Here is a 20,817-nt window from a genome sequence, read left to right as displayed (position 1 = left end):
GGGGGGTCGGGGGGACAGTTCACGCGGTGTCCTCTAGAGGGGGCCGGGGGGACAGTTCACACTGTGTCCTCTAGGGGGGGTCGGGGGGACAGTCCACTCTGTGTCCTCTAGAGGGGGCCGGGGGGACAGTTCACACGGTGTCCTCTAGAGGGGGCCGGGGGGACAGTTCACTCTGTGTCCTCTAGGGGGGGGCCGGGGGGACAGTTCACACTGTGTCCTCTAGAGGGGGTCGGGGGGACAGTTCACACGGTGTCCTCTAGAGGGGGCCGGGGGGACAGTTCACACTGTGTCCTCTAGAGGGGGCCGGGGGGACAGTTCACACTGTGTCCTCTAGGGGGGGTCGGGGGGACAGTTTACACTGTGTCCTCTAGGGGGGGTCGGGGGGACAGTTCACACGGTGTCCTCTAGAGGGGGCCGGGGGGACAGTTCACTCTGTGTCCTCTAGAGGGGGTCGGGGGGACAGTTCACACTGTGTCCTCTAGAGGGGGTCGGGGGGACAGTTCACACGGTGTCCTCTAGAGGGGGCCGGGGGGACAGTTCACTCTGTGTCCTCTAGGGGGGGCCGGGGGGACAGTTCACACTGTGTCCTCTAGAGGGGGTCGGGGGGACAGTTCACACGGTGTCCTCTAGAGGGGGCCGGGGGGACAGTTCACTCTGTGTCCTCTAGGGGGGGCCGGGGGGACAGTTCACACTGTGTCCTCTAGAGGGGGTCGGGGGGACAGTTCACACGGTGTCCTCTAGAGGGGGCCGGGGGGACAGTTCACACTGTGTCCTCTAGAGGGGGCCGGGGGGACAGTTCACACTGTGTCCTCTAGGGGGGGTCGGGGGGACAGTTCACACTGTGTCCTCTAGGGGGGGTCGGGGGGACAGTTCACACGGTGTCCTCTAGAGGGGGCCGGGGGGACAGTTCACTCTGTGTCCTCTAGAGGGGGCCGGGGGGACAGTTCACTCTGTGTCCTCTAGAGGGGGCCGGGGGGACAGTTCACTCTGTGTCCTCTAGAGGGGGCCGGGGGGACAGTTCACACGGTGTCCTCTAGAGGGGGCCGGGGGGACAGTTCACTCAGTGTCCTCTAGGGGGGGGGGGGGGTCGGGGGGACAGTTCACTCTGTGTCCTCCAGGGGGTGCTCCTGCTCCTCCAGCTCCACCAGGTGGAACAGCGTATCCTGGCTGGCCTCGGCCTCGGTCAGCGGCTCCAAGCGGACGAGGGCGGAGCTACGAGGCGCCGCGCTACGCTCCTCCTCCAGCAGCTGACTGGGGGGCGCTGTGGAGCAGCGGGAGGGAGGGGTAACGTTAACTAAAACATTTTTTTTTAAATAATAATATATGTATTTATATACATAACCAAAATAAAATGTAATAAAACGTTTATATAAATATAAACTAGAAAAGGAAAAGAAAAACGATAACTAAACTGAAACTGTATTGTGTGTTTACAAAACTAACTAAAACTAACTGAAATGATAAACAAAATGCCCTTAGTTTTTGTTTTTGTCAAATTATTCATAAGCTAAATATGTAACTGAATGTTCTCTTTTTTAAAATGCTATCTTTTCTTGAGTTTTTGTTACACAATACTTACACAAACTAAAAACAAACACTAAAACTAATAAACACTAAACTAAATCTAAGCGTTTTCACAAAAATAAAAACAAAATAAAACTAGAAAAAGTGCCCTTCTGGGCACAGGTCTCCACCAGGAGGATAGTCAGTGGCAGCGGTGGCCGAACGGATTGCGGAGCGGTCTTGATACCGGAAGGTTCCCAGTTCGAATCAGCGGTCCGACACGTTAAAATTACCACCGCTGAAGTGCCCTTGAGCAAGGCATTGAACCACTACCATGAAATGTTCTATGAGCAGGGCCTGGCTGGAAACAAGTTCTTGAGCTTAGCCCAGATACCCTGGGTAAATATAGTAACTTTGCTTTGCTTAGGAGTGTGACTGTGATGTTTGGCAAAATGTTTAGGAGCAATATAAACGTGTGTGTGCGTGTGCGTACATGTGTGTGTGTGTGTGACGTGGCTTGGCCTGTTGTAGCGCCACCATGAGGCTGATTTGAAAACTGCATGTGTACCGATTTGCGTGAAATTTGGATACAATCTGAAGGAGTAATATTAGAAAATGTGTTTTACATATGTCGGCCTCCTGGTGGCGCTATAAAGAGCAGATGTGAAAAATTCCAGGCAAAGGTTTTTCCTTGGCCTCTAGGGAGTTGGCATACAAAGTTATCCACAGATCCGTGCAGTTAGAGGTAAAAACACTTTTTTGCCAGTTATAGCGCGACCATTTGGACAAAATCTGTAGGTGTACTGTCCAAAAACTTGTTTTGCACAAAGCGACCTCCTGGTGGCGCTATAACAGGCCGTTCTGGAAATTTTGGGGCAGAGGTTCATCGTTGGCATCCAGGGAGTGTGTGCGAAAATTTGGCATCGACCGGGTTAACGGTGCCGGAGATTAGCTGATCACAGACGGACGGACGGACGGACGGACGGACGGACGGACGGACGGACGGACACACGGACGGAGTGCAAAACATACTCTCTCCCCATGCCTTCGGCCTGGTGGAGAAAAAAATTGCCAACCTGCTCTAAAAGCTAACTAAAACTAACCGAATGTATTAAATAAAAATAAGTCAAAACCGACTAAAACTAAACAATAATAATAATGAATACATCCCAACCTTGGCAGGAGGAGTGTAGCAGCAGCATGTCGTCACTAGAGGGCACTGTGGAGCAGGAGGTCTGCGGCTCCAGCATGCTGCTGCCGTCCAGGAAGGCCAGCAGGGGGCAGTGTGTGTACTGGATCAGCTGCTTGTCTGGAAGACAAACGTTAACGCGTGTTTCCACGTCTTCTGGTCCAACGGCGCTCGGCGCCCAGAGCGGGTTCTGACGGGTTCTTCAATATAGTGGTTCCCAAAGTGGGGTCTGGGGACCCCCAGGGGTCCTTGAGGGAGTTCCAGGGGGTCCGGGGACCCCCAGGGGTCCTTGAGGGAGTTCCAGAGGGTCCGGGGACCCCCAGGGGTCCTGGAGGGAGTTCCAGGGGGTCCGGGGACCCCCAGGGGTCCTTGAGGGAGTTCCAGGGGGTCCGGGGACCCCCAGGGGTCCTGGAGGGAGTTACAGGGGGTCCGGGGACCCCCAGGGGTCCTTGAGGGAGTTACAGGGGGTCCGGGGACCCCCAGGGGTCCTGGAGGGAGTTCTAGGGGGGTCCTGGAGGGAGTTCCAGGGGGTCCGGGGACCCCCAGGGGTCCTTGAGGGGGTTCCAGGGGGTCCGGGGACCCCCAGGGGTCCTTGAGGGAGTTCCAGGGGGTCCGGGGACCCCCAGGGGTCCTTGAGGGAGTTCCAGGGGGTCTGGGGACCCCCAGGGGTCCTTGAGGGAGTTCCAGGGGGTGCCCAGCTAATGATAGCTTCGAACCAAATGGACCCTTATGGGTCTGTAACTCTGAAAGTGTACAAATGGAACAAAATGGACCCTAATGGGTCCATTTTGTTCCATTTGTACACTCTCAGAGTTAAATTAACATCGATTTTACAATATAAATTGGGGTCCCAGAGATAGAAATGCCATTAAATGGAGGGTCCGTAGACTAATGCATGTAAAACTGGGGGTCCTTGCAATTAAACGGGTTGAGAATCTCTGCTAGAGCCGTAAAAATCCTCTTATGGGGGGTCCCTGGCATATCTTTTCAAATGGGGAGCTAATTAGTGTCAATTTGGGGGTCCTTGACATGAAAAAGTTTGGGAACCTCTGATTTAATGCAAGTTGATTAGGGTTCACAGCTGCGTTCTCTACGCGCTCTGGTTCGGGTGCGATGAATAGAAAACAAAAAATAAATTAAAAATGTAAATAAATAAAAAACGGAAGTGAGAAATTCCGCTGACCGTGCCTCTGTCCCCGTCAGAACCGTAGCCGTCGTCAACCCACAGAATAACTCTCTTGTCCACTAGTCCCTTCCTAACATTTTAGTCTAGTTTTGATTTGTTGACGAAATTGTCGTAGTTTTAGTCATCATAGCCTAGTTTTAACCCATTTTGGGGCGGGAACCCCTTTTGGTGTTAGCATTATGCTATGCTTTAGCTATTGAAAAATAGCAGATCTACAAGCTCATAGCGCGCCACCGAGTGGCGCGCTACGAGCTTGTAGATCTGCTATTTCTGAAAAATCGAAGAACGACAAGACATAGAAACATAGCTTTTTCAGAAAACTGTCAGGATGTAGAAGACATTTTTATAATCTGATCTCAGGTCAAAATGTGTTAATTTAGTTTCCATTAAGTTTACGTCAGTGAGAAAAGATATTCGACGGACATGTTCAACACTGACCCGTATTGTGTTCTGTGTCCAAGCGGTCTCTGGTCAGCTGCTCACTGCTGTCCTTAGAAACCACAAAGTCCTGAAGGAGAAATAAAGGGTTGAGAAGAGGTTGTGTGTGTGTGTGTGTGTGTGTGTGTGTGTGTGTGTGTGTGTGTGTGTGTGTGTGTGTGTGTGTGTGTGTGTGTGGAGAGAGAGGCGTCTGTGAGTCTATGGACTACACGTCAAAATACACACATCAATACTATGATCTATTAAATACCCAGACTGTGGTGAGTAAGTAAGTAGTAAGTAAGTAATTAGGCTAGAAAACATGGCTGGGAAGATCATGGGCATGTCCACCCCCCCCCCCCCCCCATCACTCCCCAGGCCATCTTTGAACAAGCAGTGTTGAGACAAGCTCGGAATATTGTATCTGACCCCTTGCATGTGTTGTACCGACAGTACGAGCTAATGCCATCCGGTAGGAGGTATAGAACTCCATGGTATGTGTATAACAGATTTAAACACTCTTTTGTTCCCCTGTCAATCAAAATGCTCAATCAGAGATCGCCGAATGCACTTCACTGACTCTGAGATTCAGGGATTGCCAAAAGCACTTTATTGACTAGTTGCACTTTATCAAGGGAATGTGTGCAATATCTCTGTGTTGTGTATGTTGGGTTTCATGGTGTTTTTCCTTTTCATATGTGAACGTGTCTGTTATTTGTATGCAGCTGTGACTCTGTCTCCAAGACAACATTTCTCCCAAGGGAGACAAATAAAGACAACCTTGAACCTTGGTGTTGGGTTAGGACTAGTTAGATCCAACACAGTCGGGGACACAGCTCAAGATCAGAGCTTCTCCAGACTGTATGACTTATGATCATAGTCTATTCTCAGACTGTATGATGACATTTGAAAGTGCAAGACTAGGTGCGCACACACACACACACACACACACACACACACACACACACACACACACACACACACACACACACACACACACACACACACACACACACACACACACACACACACACACACACACACACACACACACACACACACACACACACACACACACACACACACACACACACACACACACACACACAACCTCATCAGTAAAGGGTTTGCAGAACAACATGGCCTGGAAGTCTTCCAGACTGCAATCAATGCTGTCCAGATAATCCATCAGCTCCACCCTGTGGACACATTTAGAATAACATCATGTCATTGATAACATTAAGACTATTTTAGATTTTCATGAGCTGTACGCCATAATCATCCAGATTAAAACAAAACAAGGTTTTCAGAACGACGAGGAAATAACCCCTCATACATTTTCCCCATAGACGTTAGCAAAAGTATGTATTTAACCCATTCTGGACGGGAACCCCTTTTGGTGTTTTAACTAAATTAATTATGTTATACACAGGAGGATACTATGTTATACTAGCTATTGAGAAATAGCAGATCTACAAGCTCATAGCTTGTAGGTCTGCTATTTTTGAAAAATCGTAAAAATGCGGCACAAATCTTTGAATATATATATTCTTTCAGAGCGAACGTTTTTTTTATTTTGACGCCAGGCCTAAATTAAGCCTCGGACAAAGCCAACAGCCGAGTTGACAAATCAAGACAATAAACAGATTGTTTTGGGCCAAACAATAAGAAAGACTTCGGCCCACAAAATAATTGTGTTTATTGTCTTGATTTGTCAACTGGGTTGTTGGCTTTGTCCGAGGCTTAAATGTATTCAAATAAATACTTCTGCTAACGTCTGTGGGGAAAATGAACGGGGTTATTATTTCCTGGTGCCTCCTTCGTTTTGAAAGGGGGCGGGGCTGGGACGCTCTATATAGTACAGTATAGTATAGTACATACTTGGGGCTGATGTTCTGGGAGATACAGCATAGCATAGCATAGCATAGCACTGCACAAGGCCTCACTCACACCTAAAAAACACCCGTCTTGTGTCTTGTCCGTGTTTAATGGCCGCCCCCAATGCATTTCCAATGCAAGTCATGGTTTGACCAAACATTTTTATTTGATGGCTGTGTTCTGCCCCCCCTCCCCCATCAAACAAAAATGTTTGGTCAAACCATGTGACTTACATTGGAAATGCATTGGGCCGGCCATTAAACACGGACAAGACAAATTTTTTTTAGTTGTGATCGAGGCCCAACACAGCATAGCATAGCATAGCATAGCATAGCATAGCACAGTACTTACTTCCCCAGCAGGCTGATGTTCTGGGAGATGGCGGCGCTCTCGTTCATGATGGACTCCATCATGTTGAATGGGTCTTCAGCGATCAGCCCGCCCGAGGGCTTGGAGATCTGTTGTAGGGCGCTGCTGCTAGAGGAGGGCTTGGAGATCTGTTGTAGAGCACTGCTGCTAGAGGAGGGCTTGGAGATCTGTTGTAGGGCGCTGCTGCTAGAGGAGGGCTTGGAGATCTGTTGTAGGGCGCTGCTGCTAGAGGAGGGCTTGGAGATCTGTTGTAGGGCGCTGCTGCTAGAGGAGGGCTTGGAGATCTGTTGTAGGGCGCTGCTGCTAGAGGAGGGCTTGGAGATCTGTTGTAGGGCGCTGCTGCTAGAGGAGGGCTTGGAGATCTGTTGTAGGGCGCTGCTGCTAGAGGAGGGCTTGGAGATCTGTTGTAGGGCGCTGCTGCTAGAGGAGGGCTTGGAGATCTGTTGTAGGGCGCTGCTGCTAGAGGAGGGCTTGGAGATCTGTTGTAGGGCGCTGCTGCTAGAGGAGGGCTTGGAGATCTGTTGTAGGGCGCTGCTGCTAGAGGAGGGCTTGGAGATCTGTTGTAGGGCGCTGCTGCTAGAGGAGGGCTTGGAGATCTGTTGTAGGGCGCTGCTGCTAGAGGAGGGCTTGGAGATCTGTTGTAGGGCGCTGCTGCTAGAGGAGGGCTTGGAGATCTGTTGTAGGGCGCTGCTGCTAGAGGAGGGCTTGGAGATCTGTTGTAGAGCACTGCTGCTAGAGGTCTTGTTGATCTGTTCTAGACTGGAGGGCTTGTTGATCTGTTGTAGAGATGAGCTGCACTCCAGGGCTGTCAGGATGACATGTTAGGGTTAGGGGGGTTTGTAGATCTGCTGTAGGGTTAGGGGGTTTGTAGATCTGCTGTATGATTAGGGGGGTTTGTAGATCTGCTGTAGGGTTAGGGGGGTTTGTAGATCTGCTGTAGGGTTAGGGGGGTTTGTAGATCTGCTGTAGACAGCAGGGCTTTCAGGATAACATGTTGCTGATTAATTCATTGTGGCTCAAATGACTGTGAATATAAAGTACATGCATGTTTAGCCTTTTAGACATCGTAAAATAAAAAAATCACACCCGTGTGAACTGAGTGGTGCAAGGTCTTATATAGTCTGATCAGCTAAGTCAGTGACGTCACACACTAACCATAGTAACCATGCTCACCTGTGCACGGACACGTACACAGGTACACAAACATACAGACAAAGCTGGTTGTTACCACTCAAAAAGTGCACGGAGCAGTTCTGACAAACTAGATCTATTTATAAACTAGTCCTACGCTGCACTGATGAGAGCAATGGTCACTGAAGTATGTCCATATAACACAGGAGGAAAATTACATTTATAATTGGATTTTTTGTTGTTAATCTTGTTAATTTTTTGTCAATTCCTGAGCCAATAATGCTGCTGCCCTGACGAACCTCTGTCTAATCAGCACAGCTGCTGCCCTGACGAACCTCCGTCTAATCAGCACATAATGCTGCTGCCCTGACGAACCTCCGTCTAATCAGCAGAACTGATGCTGCTGCCCTGACGAACCTCCGTCTAATCAGCAGAACTGATGCTATTTCTAACGTGATGAATCCGTCCTCAACTCTTCTATCAGCAGCTAGCTGTGCCGTCATGCTCATTTTATCACGGCTGGAGGGAATACCGTATTTCAACCCATTGGATGGTCAGAAGAACTACCCGTATTAATATCAATATTTCATTCCACTTTGGGCTTTATTCTTTCTTTTTTTGGGGCGCCGCCTCTGCGTAATGATGATGTCATAGCTCTGCTCTAGATGATGTAATGATGATGTCATAGCTCTGCTCTAGATGATGTAATGATGATGTCATAGCTCTCCTCTAGATGATGTAATGATGATGTCATAGCTCTCCTCTAGATGATGTAATGATGATGTCATAGCTCTCCTCTAGATGATGTAATGATGATGTCATAGCTCTGCTCTAGATGATGTAATGTCATAGCTCTGCTCTAGATGATGTAATGATGATGTCATAGCTCTGCTGTAGATGATGTAATGATGATGTCATACCTCTCCTCTCCAGGTCTTCAGGAGGTTGTGAAGGGGCGTCCATGTCTTCTGCTTCCACCTCCTCCAGACCCACCTCCACCACCTCCACCTCCCTAGAGGACACCATAACACAGAATCTTATTGAAAGGACAGCCCCTTGTAGACCCCTTGGGACCCCCTCATTTTAGAGGGGGTCCCATACACAGGGAAAACATTACATGCAGTACAGTAGTTACACAAATAGACTATAGAGGGTATGCGCATTCATAAAGTGAATGGCACATCGAGTGGCAAAGCAACAGGCAAAGTGAGTTTAATATTGTTTAATGTTGTTTAATGCAATCAGATATGACTTTTCTGTGTGGATGTATGGGCTGTCGAGGCCAGAAAGTAGTTTTCTGTGTGGATGTATGGGCTGTCGAGGCCAGAAAGTAGTTTTCTGTGTGGATGTATGGGCTGTCGAGGCCAGAAAGTAGTTTTCTGTGTGGATGTATGGGCTGTCAAGGCCAGAAAGTAGTTTTCTGTGTGGATGTATGGGCTGTCAAGGCCAGAAAGTAGTTTTCTGTGTGGATGTCTGGGCTGTCAAGGCCAGAAAGTAGTTTTCTGTGTGGATGTATGGGCTGTCAAGGCCAGAAAGTAGTTTTCTGTGTGGATGTATGGGCTGTCAAGGCCAGAAAGTAGTTTTCTGTGTGGATGTATGGGCTGTCAAGGCCAGAAAGTAGTTTTCTGTGTGGATGTATGGGCTGTCAAGACCAGAAAGTAGTTTTCTGTGTGGATGTATGGGCTGTCAAGGCCAGAAAGTAGTTTTCTGTGTGGATGTATGGGCTGTCAAGGCCAGAAAGTAGTTTTCTGTGTGGATGTAGGGGCTGTCAAGACCAGAAAGTAGTTTTCTGTGTGGATGTATGGGCTGTCAAGGCCAGAAAGTAGTTTTCTGTGTGGATGTATGGGCTGTCAAGGCCAGAAAGTAGTTTTCTGTGTGGATGTATGGGCTGTCAAGGCCAGAAAGTAGTTTTCTGTGTGGATGTATGGGCTGTCAAGGCCAGAAAGTAGTTTTCTGTGTGGATGTATGGGCTGTCAAGGCCAGAAAGTCGTTTTGAGCCACTCAGTAGGTGTTCCTGCATAACTTCCGGGTTTGATGATGATGTCATGCGCATACTACAGTTAGCTTGCTCATCCAGACAGACAGACAGACAGACAGACAGACAGACAGTAAACTGTCTCACCCTTCCTCAAGGACCCTCAAGGTGCTCTCTGTGATGTCATCCGTCACGCCTCCCGGCTCCTCCCCCTGCGTCACGTCACAGATGATGACATCATCGGTTATCTTAGGATACGATAACAAAAAAATATATATATATATATGTCATGTTAACACTAGACCAGGAAGGTATTTCTTTTAAATTTTTTATGAATGTATAATTAGTTATTACACTAATGACTAACACCTCCATGTCTTGGTTGTCCAATTTACAATTAATATAATAATACATTTTCTGTTTGGCGCATGTTGTCCAAGGACTGTCTAAAGAGGACGAGACGCGAAGACCGTACGGGCGACGCCATGTTGCTTATGGTGCTCCATGGAAGGAAATAAACATGCGCAATGGGCTATATGCAGCCAACACTTCCGCGTTCAGCTTCCTTGGTCTCAACTGCGAGCTTGTAGATCTGCTATTTTTCGAAAGCTAAAGTATAAGGTAACGCTTAAAACACCAAAAGGGGTTCCCGCCCAAAATGGGTTAATGTGTGAACACACCTGGTCCTCATAGATCTGATGGATGTATTTAGGTTTCTTTCCATTGCTGTTCATCAGGATGGGTCTGGAAGCACGCACGCACACACACACACACACACACACACATGTCCACATGAACAGTAAAATGATTGTATAAAGGACATAAACACTGCCAGAGCAGTCAGTCAATAGGAGAACAGACAGTTTACTAAGTGTCTATAAGGCAGAACATTGTCACATGGAATAGTGTTGGCATGCTGATCACACCAGAGACACTATTATAATGTTGTCACATGGAATAGTGTTGGCATGCTGGTCACACCAGAGACACTATTATAATGTTGTCCCACCAGAGACACTATTATAATGTTGTCCCACCAGAGACACTATTATAATGTTGTCACATGGAATAGTGTTGGCATGCTGGTCCCACCAGAGACACTATTATAATGTTGTCACATGGAATAGTGTTGGCATGCTGGTCCCACCAGAGACACTATTATAATGTTGTCACATGGAATAGTGTTGGCATGCTGGTCACACCAGAGACACTATTATAATGTTGTCACATGGAATAGTGTTGGCATGCTGGTCACACCAGAGACACTATTATAATGTTGTCACATGGAATAGTGTTGGCATGCTGGTCACACCAGAGACACTATTATAATGTTGTCACATGGAATAGTGTTGGCATGCTGGTCCCACCAGAGACACTATTATAATGTTGTCACATGGAATAGTGTTGACATGCTGGTCCCACCAGAGACACTATTATAATGTTGTCATATGGAATAGTGTTGGCATGCTGGTCACACCAGAGACACTATTATAATGTTGTCATATGGAATAGTGTTGGCATGCTGGTCACACCAGAGACACTATTATAATGTTGTCACATGGAATAGTGTTGGCATGCTGGTCACACCAGAGACACTATTATAATGTTGTCACATGGAATAGTGTTGGCATGCTGGTCCCACCAGAGACACTATTATAATGTTGTCACATGGAATAGTGTTGGCATGCTGGTCACACCAGAGACACTATTATAATGTTGTCACACCAGAGACACTATTATAATGTTGTCACACCAGAGACACTATTATAATGTTGTCACACCAGAGAACAAGTAAGACGCGTGAACGCGGGAAGCGAACACAGCTGTTGTGGCAGTCTGACATATACACACATACATACACACAGAGCATTTTTCCCCTCTTTTTTGTTAATCTTTTCTTTTTTTTAAGTTATGTTTTTTTTTTTTAAGTTTTTTCTTTTTAACTTTTTTTTAAGTTAAAACCCTCTTGTGGCCAAGCCTAATTAACAGTGGATTGTGCCTTCAGCCAGCATTTTTCAAATGTTTAATTTGTCATTTTAATGCCAATAGAAAAATCCGCGATATACACACTATATCTCATTCTGACGGGGCAAGACTATAGTATTGGGACAATCAGTCCTGATGGTGGCGGTAACGTCACCATTGTGCCGATTCTGACCAAAAGGAGCACATCCGGTTAGGATCAAAATATCCGGCAGTAGCTTTGCTAGTGTGCCACAATGAAAGATGTCCGGAATGCTAAGCTATCATCGTATTTTTCATAACTAAGTCAAATTAAGCTCTAATCAAGCCCAAAACATCACATTTTACGCAGCGATGCATGCGCGATCACGCGCGTGTGTGATCGACCGTGCACGTGCGGATTTTCGGCCGGTTTTAGGAAGATTACATCGGCCGTTAGCCAAATTAGCAAAGAAATGCTAAATTTTGCGACAATAAGCTCCCGATTATTGGGAATCAATCGATTACGTCCATTACGTCATTGGCCACAAGGGATTTATTGATTTCATTACGTCCATTACGTCATTGGCCATAAACCAGTTAAGGTTTTTTGTGTGTGTGTGTGTGTGTTGTGTGTGATACAGCTGCGCCCTCTGGTGGCGGGCCGGTGGTGTTACAGCATGACAGACAGACAGACAGACAGACAGACAGACAGACAGACAGACAGACAGACAAGGCCAGCTTCTATAGTTAGTGCTCACTGCGTTCGCAATAATGTTGTCCCACCAGAGATATTACCTTTTGCGCTTCAGGTTGACGATGTGGTTGTTCTGCACCAGCGTCACGATGAAGTGAATCAGCTGGAAATTAATCCATGTTTACATCATTAAAAATATAATATATGTTTACATATCATTGAAATATACATGTTTACATTATTAACACTAATTGTGCTGAGGACGTGTATACACGTCATTACAAAACCACGGGAGCCTTGGACGTGTGTGTAGACGTCTTTAGCCTACTCTTTTATTTTGGTAGATTTGTTATTGTTCTGAGTGGTGCATCCACTCCTAGAACCAGCAATGTCCGTCCGGCCCTTTGTATGTTTAGGGTACCAACAGGGGGCGCTGTTGCACCACTCACTTCAGACGAGGTCTGATTTTATTCTATTTTTGGCCTTTCCTTCAGATTTTACGGGGGCCAGTTTTGAATCGCAGCCGTAGGTAGGTGCCCTTTGAGAGCGGTTTTGAAGGAGTCAAGGGATTCGCATGTCTTAATGACTGTTGGTAGGTCGAAAATAATTTAGTCCCTTGTTTGTGCCGAATCTGGGTTGCACATGGTTTGTTGTGACATTTTGTTGTGACAGTGGAACATCTGAAGTCGGAAGAATGCCTCCCAGTTTTGGGGGGAAACGGAAGGCGGGGCTTTTCAGAGTAAAATCTGCCTCATCTGCTGGCACTCTAGCGCCTTTATTTTGAAGAATTCATTATATTATTATCATTATTATTATTGTAATAATAAATACCTTCTTAATAAGTTGTTGTTGGTGAGCATGTTTCTGCCGCAGGTCGGAAATCTCTCTCCACAGCGCTTCATTCTCCCTAGTGGACGAACACAGAACAGCATCATATGAAACTACAAACTATTTATAAACTACAGAACAGCATCATATGAAACTACAAACTCTATTTATAAACTACAGAACGGCATCATACGAAACTACAAACTATTTATAAACTACAGAACAGCATCATATGAAACTACAAACTATTTATAAACTACAGAACAGCATCATATGAAACTACAAACTATTTATAAACTACAGAACAGCATCATATGAAACTACAAACTATTTATAAACTACAGAACAGCATCATATGAAACTACAAACTATTTATAAACTACAGAACAGCATCATATGAAACTACAAACTCTATTTATAAACTACAGAACATCATCATATCAAACTACAAACTCTATTTATAAACTACAGAACGGCATCATATGAAACTACAAACTCTATTTATAAACTACAGAACGGCATCATATGAAACTACAAACTCTATTTATAAACTACAGAACAGCATCATATCAAACTACAAACTCTATTTATAAACTACAGAACGGCATCATATGAAACTACAAACTATTTATAAACTACAGAACAGCATCATATGAAACTACAAACTATTTATAAACTACAGAACAGCATCATATGAAACTACAAACTATTTATAAACTACAGAACAGCATCATATGAAACTACAAACTATTTATAAACTACAGAACAGCATCATATGAAACTACAAACTATTTATAAACTACAGAACAGCATCATATGAAACTACAAACTATTTATAAACTACAGAACAGCATCATATGAAACTACAAACTCTATTTATAAACTACAGAACATCATCATATCAAACTACAAACTCTATTTATAAACTACAGAACGGCATCATATGAAACTACAAACTCTATTTATAAACTACAGAACGGCATCATATGAAACTACAAACTCTATTTATAAACTACAGAACAGCATCATATGAAACTACAAACTCTATTTATAAACTACAGAACGGCATCATATGAAACTACAAACTCTATTTATAAACTACAGAACGGCATCATATGAAACTTCAAGCTTTATTTATAAACTACAGAACAGCATCATATGAAATTACAAACTTTATTTATAAACTACAGAACAGCATCATACCAAACTACAAAACTCCATTTATAAACTACATTCTCCTGGCTGGTGGACAGCGGTGATGAATTGAATACATGTCCAAGACATTTTTGGACCACAATGCTTATATGAGACGATTTTAAGATTCTATAGAGAAAAACGTCCGCAAACCCCCTGTGTGTGCATGTGCATGTGCATGTGCGTGTGCGTGTGTGCGTGCGTGTGTTTTAACCGTTTCATGGCAGTCAGTCTGGTGTCCACTGCTTCCTGTCTCCCGTGGACGTTCTGGACACTGGTCAACAGTCTGGTCAGATCCTCCTGTCTCCTATCCTCGCCTGGACGGGTGGACGAAACCTGGCACACAGACAGACACACAGACACAAACACAAACACAAACACACACACACACACACACACACACACACACACACACACACACACACACACACACACACACACACACACACACACACACACACACACACACACACACACACACGTCAGTACGTGTAGACAGCACTATAATTGCAGTGTATGCAGTCATAGCACGTCATAGTACATAATGTATAGTATATATGTATAGTTTATATGTATAGTTTCATTATATAGATATTCCACTGTTAAGCAATTCTTAGCTTACGCATGTTTCATGATACATGCTTTTTATACATGTGATGTATTCCCATGTTTTTTTTGTTCTTGCTTAATTTAAGTCGCTCTGGATTAAGAGCGTCTGATAAATGCCTAAATTGTTGGTGGATTTTCTTCCATCTAAATTTCGGATTTAATTTGTGCCTTTGTACCGCGACGCTGCCGCCATGTACAAGCTTCTGTACCGCGACGCTGCCGCCATGTACAAGCTTCTGTACCGCGACGCTGCCGCCATGTACAAGCTTCTGTACCGCGACGCTGCCGCCATGTACAAGCTTCTGTACCGCGACGCTGCCGCCATGTACAAGCTTCTGTACCGCGACGCTGCCGCCATGTACAAGCTTCTGTACCGCGACGCTGCCGCCATGTACAAGCTTCTGTACCGCGACGCTGCCGCCATGTACAAGCTTCTGTACCGCGACGCTGCCGCCATGTACAAGCTTCTGTACCGCGACGCTGCCGCCATGTACAAGCTTCTGTACCGCGACGCTGCCGCCATGTACAAGCTTCTGTACCGCGACGCTGCCGCCATGTACAAGCTTCTGTACCGCGACGCTGCCGCCATGTACAAGCTTCTGTACCGCGACGCTGCCGCCATGTACAAGCTTCTGTACCGCGACGCTGCCGCCATGTACAAGCTTCTGTACCGCGACGCTGCCGCCATGTACAAGCTTCTGTACCGCGACGCTGCCGCCATGTACAAGCTTCTGTACCGCGACGCTGCCGCCATGTACAAGCTTCTGTACCGCGACGCTGCCGCCATGTACAAGCTTCTGTACCGCGACGCTGCCGCCATGTACAAGCTTCTGTACCGCGACGCTGCCGCCATGTACAAGCTTCTGTACCGCGACGCTGCCGCCATGTACAAGCTTCTGTACCGCGACGCTGCCGCCATGTACAAGCTTCTGTACCGCGACGCTGCCGCCATGTACAAGCTTCTGTACCGCGACGCTGCCGCCATGTACAAGCTTCTGTACCGCGACGCTGCCGCCATGTACAAGCTTCTGTACCGCGACGCTGCCGCCATGTACAAGCTTCTGTACCGCGACGCTGCCGCCATGTACAAGCTTCTGTACCGCGACGCTGCCGCCATGTACAAGCTTCTGTACCGCGACGCTGCCGCCATGTACAAGCTTCTGTACCGCGACGCTGCCGCCATGTACAAGCTTCTGTACCGCGACGCTGCCGCCATGTACAAGCTTCTGTACCGCGACGCTGCCGCCATGTACAAGCTTCTGTACCGCGACGCTGCCGCCATGTACAAGCTTTTGACGAGAGGTAAACAGTGTGTGCGTGTTCCAATGATAGTAGAGTGTATGTAGTGAGTGTGTCTTTTTAAAGTGAACACTTTACGGACTGGCTATGGAAATCGGCCCTGTGACGTCATTATGTCAAAACCACGCACAAACATGTTTTCCCATTACTTTTGGACATATAGTTTTACGGTTTAAATAACAGTGCAAATAGTGTTCTAAATGTATATAAAATGAAACATATTGTGTTAGTTAGTTGTATTATGTAATGAAACATATCATTGTGTTAGTTAGTTGTATTTAAACATATCATTGTGTTAGTTAGTTGTATTTAAACATATCATTGTGTTAGTTAGTTGTATTTTGAGTATTGCTTGTCAAACGTTTCAGGCTTAGTTAGCCTATTCAATCTGATTAGATCTGCATGGTTGCTGCTTCTGATTAGTTACCAATTTAAAATAGTATTAGATGTTTTTCGTTAATAATAACCTATGCTAATTATTACTGAACCTTTTTAGATGTTTATATTTCACCAACAGGCATGATATGAATTTAGAGGCATAATAGGCCCGTGGCCACCGGCCGACTCCATTTTGCGCAGTACGGCACAATCACAGCTCAGTCCATTTTAATATCATAGCGCTCACTTATCTAAGTTATCTATAATCAAATCATCTACTTGTACTCATTAATACTACAGCTTCATAACTCCACAGAGAAAAAAAAACAACGGTCAACAACACTGACTTCATCCAGTCAGCCACTGGAGCACCATACTCACACTGAGCATGGCTTTACGCATAATCATCAAATAGCCTATAAATAATGCAAACGGAATAGTTACTCTTTCGCACGCAGACAAAGAGGCAAGAGCATCATGAGCATGGCACAGCAGCAGCCAAAAACAAACACTGTAACACACACACCAACATTGCACAGCTTCTACATAATTATGATCAGCGACAACTCCACTAACATTAGGCCTGCTTCTTTTTCAATCACTTCAGCCTCAGCCGTAACATTATTATTCTCGTCCTGACTCAGACTCTCCTCCCCCGGTCCGGGTCCTCGGCCTCGGGGTCCTCGGGGGTAACAATGCACACTGTGGTGGTGGAACCGGAGCAGCAGCGCCACCATCTGCAGCGGTGCTGCTAGTGCTAGTCGGCTCCTCTGCAGTTGCGTCGCCGACAACAACACTTATTTTCTACCGGCTTTTTCATTCACATTTTCTTCCGCTGTGTTACCTGTTAATGTCCTTCACCGCGCCAGCCTTTTTTTAATTAGCATACGACAGAGTAAAACGGAGCAAACCACTTCAGCGGCCGAGGGGGAACAGAGGCTCCACCACCCCTCCACCAATGTCACATTCACTTCAACCCCCCTATCAGATTATGGACAGAGTGGACTGGGCCGTTTTTTTTTTTTTGTTTGTTTGCTTGTTTATTTTTTTCTGCGCTTGGGCCGGCCCCACCTTGCCAGACCGCCCAGTCCGGGCCTGCCTGGAACTGGGGTTTAACAGTTAGCCGCAATAGATGAGTTAAAGTAGGGGTCAGAGGTCAGAGGTTACCTTCCTCTTGATGTGCTCCAGCAGGGCATCCTGTCCGTGTTAGAGGTTAGGGGTTTAGGGGTTAGAGGTCAGAGGTTACCTTCCTCTTGATGTGCTCCAGCAGGTCATCCTGTCCGTGTTAGAGGTTAGGGGTTTAGGGGTTAGGGGTCAGAGGTCACAGTACCTTCCTCTTGATGTGCTCCAGCAGGTCATCCTGTCCGTGTTAGAGGTTAGAGGTTTAGGGGTTAGGGGTCAGAGGTCACAGTACCTTCCTCTTGATGTGCTCCAGCAGGTCATCCTGTCCGTGTTTAAAGAACGGGTGTTGAAACTCCACCGGTCCGTCTCTCTCCTGCTTCACCATGTGACCCGAGTCACATGACATCACCTTACGGAAGCCATCTGGAATTATAATAATAATAATAAGGGTAATAATAATAATAATAATAATAATAATAATAATAATAATAATAATAATAATAATAATTACACATGTTCAGCTGTCTTATGAAGGAGGCCATATTGCTGTGTTTGAAGAACTTGGGCAGGATGTCTTTGGCAAAGCGTTGCTCGTCCAGAACCAGGAAGCTGTTCCCCTCCTGGTGACACAAAGGGTTAACAGCATTAATAACATTAGACCTGGTGACACAAAGGGTTAACAGCATTAATAACATTAGACCTGTGCCCGTCTTGGGAACGATGCAAGTTGGGAACCCAGTAGTATGCAATACCCGTTGCCATAGCACCCGTTTTAACAGTCTGTCTCTGTGTCCCTTTTCTGCCATATATGGAGATCTCTGTATCTGTGTACTAGGTGTAGGCCTATAGACGAATTCAGAAACGGGACAGCTTATGTATTTCCTGTAGGCAGACTGGACGTAGCTGCAGGGTTTAAACCCTCACCAGGCGCACCTCTTCTACTACAGTGAACAGTAGAGTGACTGATGTTAGTCTGCCTCAAACGTTACTCTTTTATCTGCTTTTTACTAACACTAACTTTACAAAGATTCTAGTTGTTTTGATTTTATTAATCTGCATCTGATTAATTAATCAGAATGAGATCATATCGACATCATATCGACATTGTTAATATCTGTTATCGGCCATAACAGCAATTCATTATATCGGATATCTATATCTGATCTACAAGCTCACACTGCAGCGACCGTTAGCTGCGTGTTGCTAATGCTAACGATGTGTTTATTATTATTATTATCATTGTTGTTGTTATAGAAACAGACCTGACAGACAGACAGACAGACAGACAGACAGACAGACAGACAGACAGACAGACAGATCAATGCTAACCTGACACCATCAGATCAAAGCATTAGTATAACACAGATCATGATTCTATTTAAATGATGTTATAACTAGCTCTGGTCCATAGCCTTAGGCAGCAGGAGCACTAAGGCTATGGACCAGAGCTAAATGATGTTATAACTAGTTCTGGTCCATAGCCTTAGGCAGCAGGAGCACTAAGGCTATGGACCAGAGCTAAATGATGTTATAACTAGCTCTGGTCCATAGCCTTAGGCAGCAGCAGCACTAAGGCTATGGACCAGAGCTAGTTATAATGTATGATCTATTCGATATGATATGATGTATATGATATATTGATATGATTATGATATATGATGTATTGATGAATATGTACTCCAGCTCAGGGTGCTATAAATGTTACAATATTATTGTAATATTGTTGTCTAAACAGACCTGACTCCAGCAGACCAGAGCATTAGTATAATGATATATAAATGATGTTATTGTTGTCTAAACAGACCTGACTCCATGCAGACCAGAGCATTAGTATAATGATATATAAATGATGTTATTGTTGTCTAAACAGACCTGACTCCATGCAGATCAGAGCATTAGTATAATGATATATAAATGATGTTATTGTTGTCTAAACAGACCTGACTCCATGCAGACCAGAGCATTAGTATAATGATATATAAATTATGTTATTGTTGTTGTCTAAACAGACCTGACTCCAGCAGACCAGAGCATTAGTATAATGATATATAAATGATGTTATTGTTGTCTAAACAGACCTGACTCCATGCAGACCAGAGCATTAGTATAATGATATATAAATGATGTTATTGTTGTCTAAACAGACCTGACTCCATGCAGACCAGAGCATTAGTATAATGATATATAAATGTTATTGTTGTTGTCTAAACAGACCTGACTCCAGCAGACCAGAGCATTAGTATAATGATATATAAATGTTATTGTTGTTGTCTAAACAGACCTGACTCCAGCAGATACCAGAGCATTAGTATAATGATATATAAATGATGTTATTGTTGTCTAAACAGACCTGACTCCAGCAGACCAGAGCATTAGTATAATGATATATAAATGACTCCATGCAGACCAGAGCATTAGTTTAATGATATATAAATGATGTTATTGTTGTCTAAACAGACCTGACTCCATGCAGACCAGTCCGTTGGTCTCCTCGTCCTCCACTAGGGTCCACAGATCATTAATGATGTTATAATGATAGATAATATGTTGTATTATAGTTAATAAACAGACCTGGCTCCAGCAGATTAACCCGTTGGTGTCCTCGTCCTCCACTAGGGTCCACAGATCATTAATGATGTTATAATGATAGATAATATGTTATATTATAGTTAATAAACAGACCTGACTCCAGCAGATTAACCCGTTGGTGTCCTCGTCCTCCACTAGGGTCCACAGCTTGCTCAGGAAGGCTGGGACGGCGGAGGAAGAATTCTGCTGCTTCATCATCGTCACGTTATTGGTGACCATTTTCGTTGTAACGAATTTATGTATTTATTACAGCCGTGTTGAGGATGATGATGATGTTGAGGATGATGATGATGATGATGTCAACATGAGATGCACAGCCACTTTCTGCTCTACACACACACACACACACACACACACACACACACACACACACACACACACACACACACACACACAATACTTCCTGTTCCAATCCACGCCCATTGGTCCAGACAGGAGAAGACCTCCTCCCCCCCAGCTCACGTCACGTCACGTGTGTGTGTGCGTGTGTGCGTGTGTGCGTGTGTGTGTGT

At 45.3% G+C, this 20,817-nt stretch overlaps 1 protein-coding gene across 1 annotated transcript; it reads right to left on the bottom strand.

Annotated features, from left to right (window-relative positions):
• Nucleotides 1-981: 981 nt before the first annotated feature.
• Nucleotides 982-20,634, bottom strand: hsf2 (heat shock transcription factor 2). Its single transcript, XM_079531134.1, has 14 exons — nt 20,399-20,634; nt 18,228-18,336; nt 18,009-18,139; nt 14,523-14,644; nt 13,118-13,193; nt 12,388-12,449; nt 10,329-10,392; nt 9,796-9,896; nt 8,594-8,685; nt 6,525-7,347; nt 5,407-5,494; nt 4,317-4,386; nt 2,678-2,812; nt 982-1,261 (listed from the first exon to the last, which is right to left on the bottom strand). Exons 1-14 carry the CDS (start codon nt 20,522-20,524, stop codon nt 1,101-1,103), a joined length of 2,160 nt encoding a protein of 719 aa, XP_079387260.1. The 5' UTR covers nt 20,525-20,634; the 3' UTR covers nt 982-1,100.
• Nucleotides 20,635-20,817: the final 183 nt, after the last annotated feature.

This window comes from Electrona antarctica (assembly GCF_951216825.1).
Source record: "Electrona antarctica genome assembly, contig: scaffold_72, whole genome shotgun sequence".
Classification (NCBI taxonomy): Eukaryota; Metazoa; Chordata; class Actinopteri; order Myctophiformes; family Myctophidae; genus Electrona; species Electrona antarctica.
The sequence above is the reverse complement of the archived record's forward strand: the minus strand, read 5'-3'. Positions and strand labels throughout refer to the sequence as shown.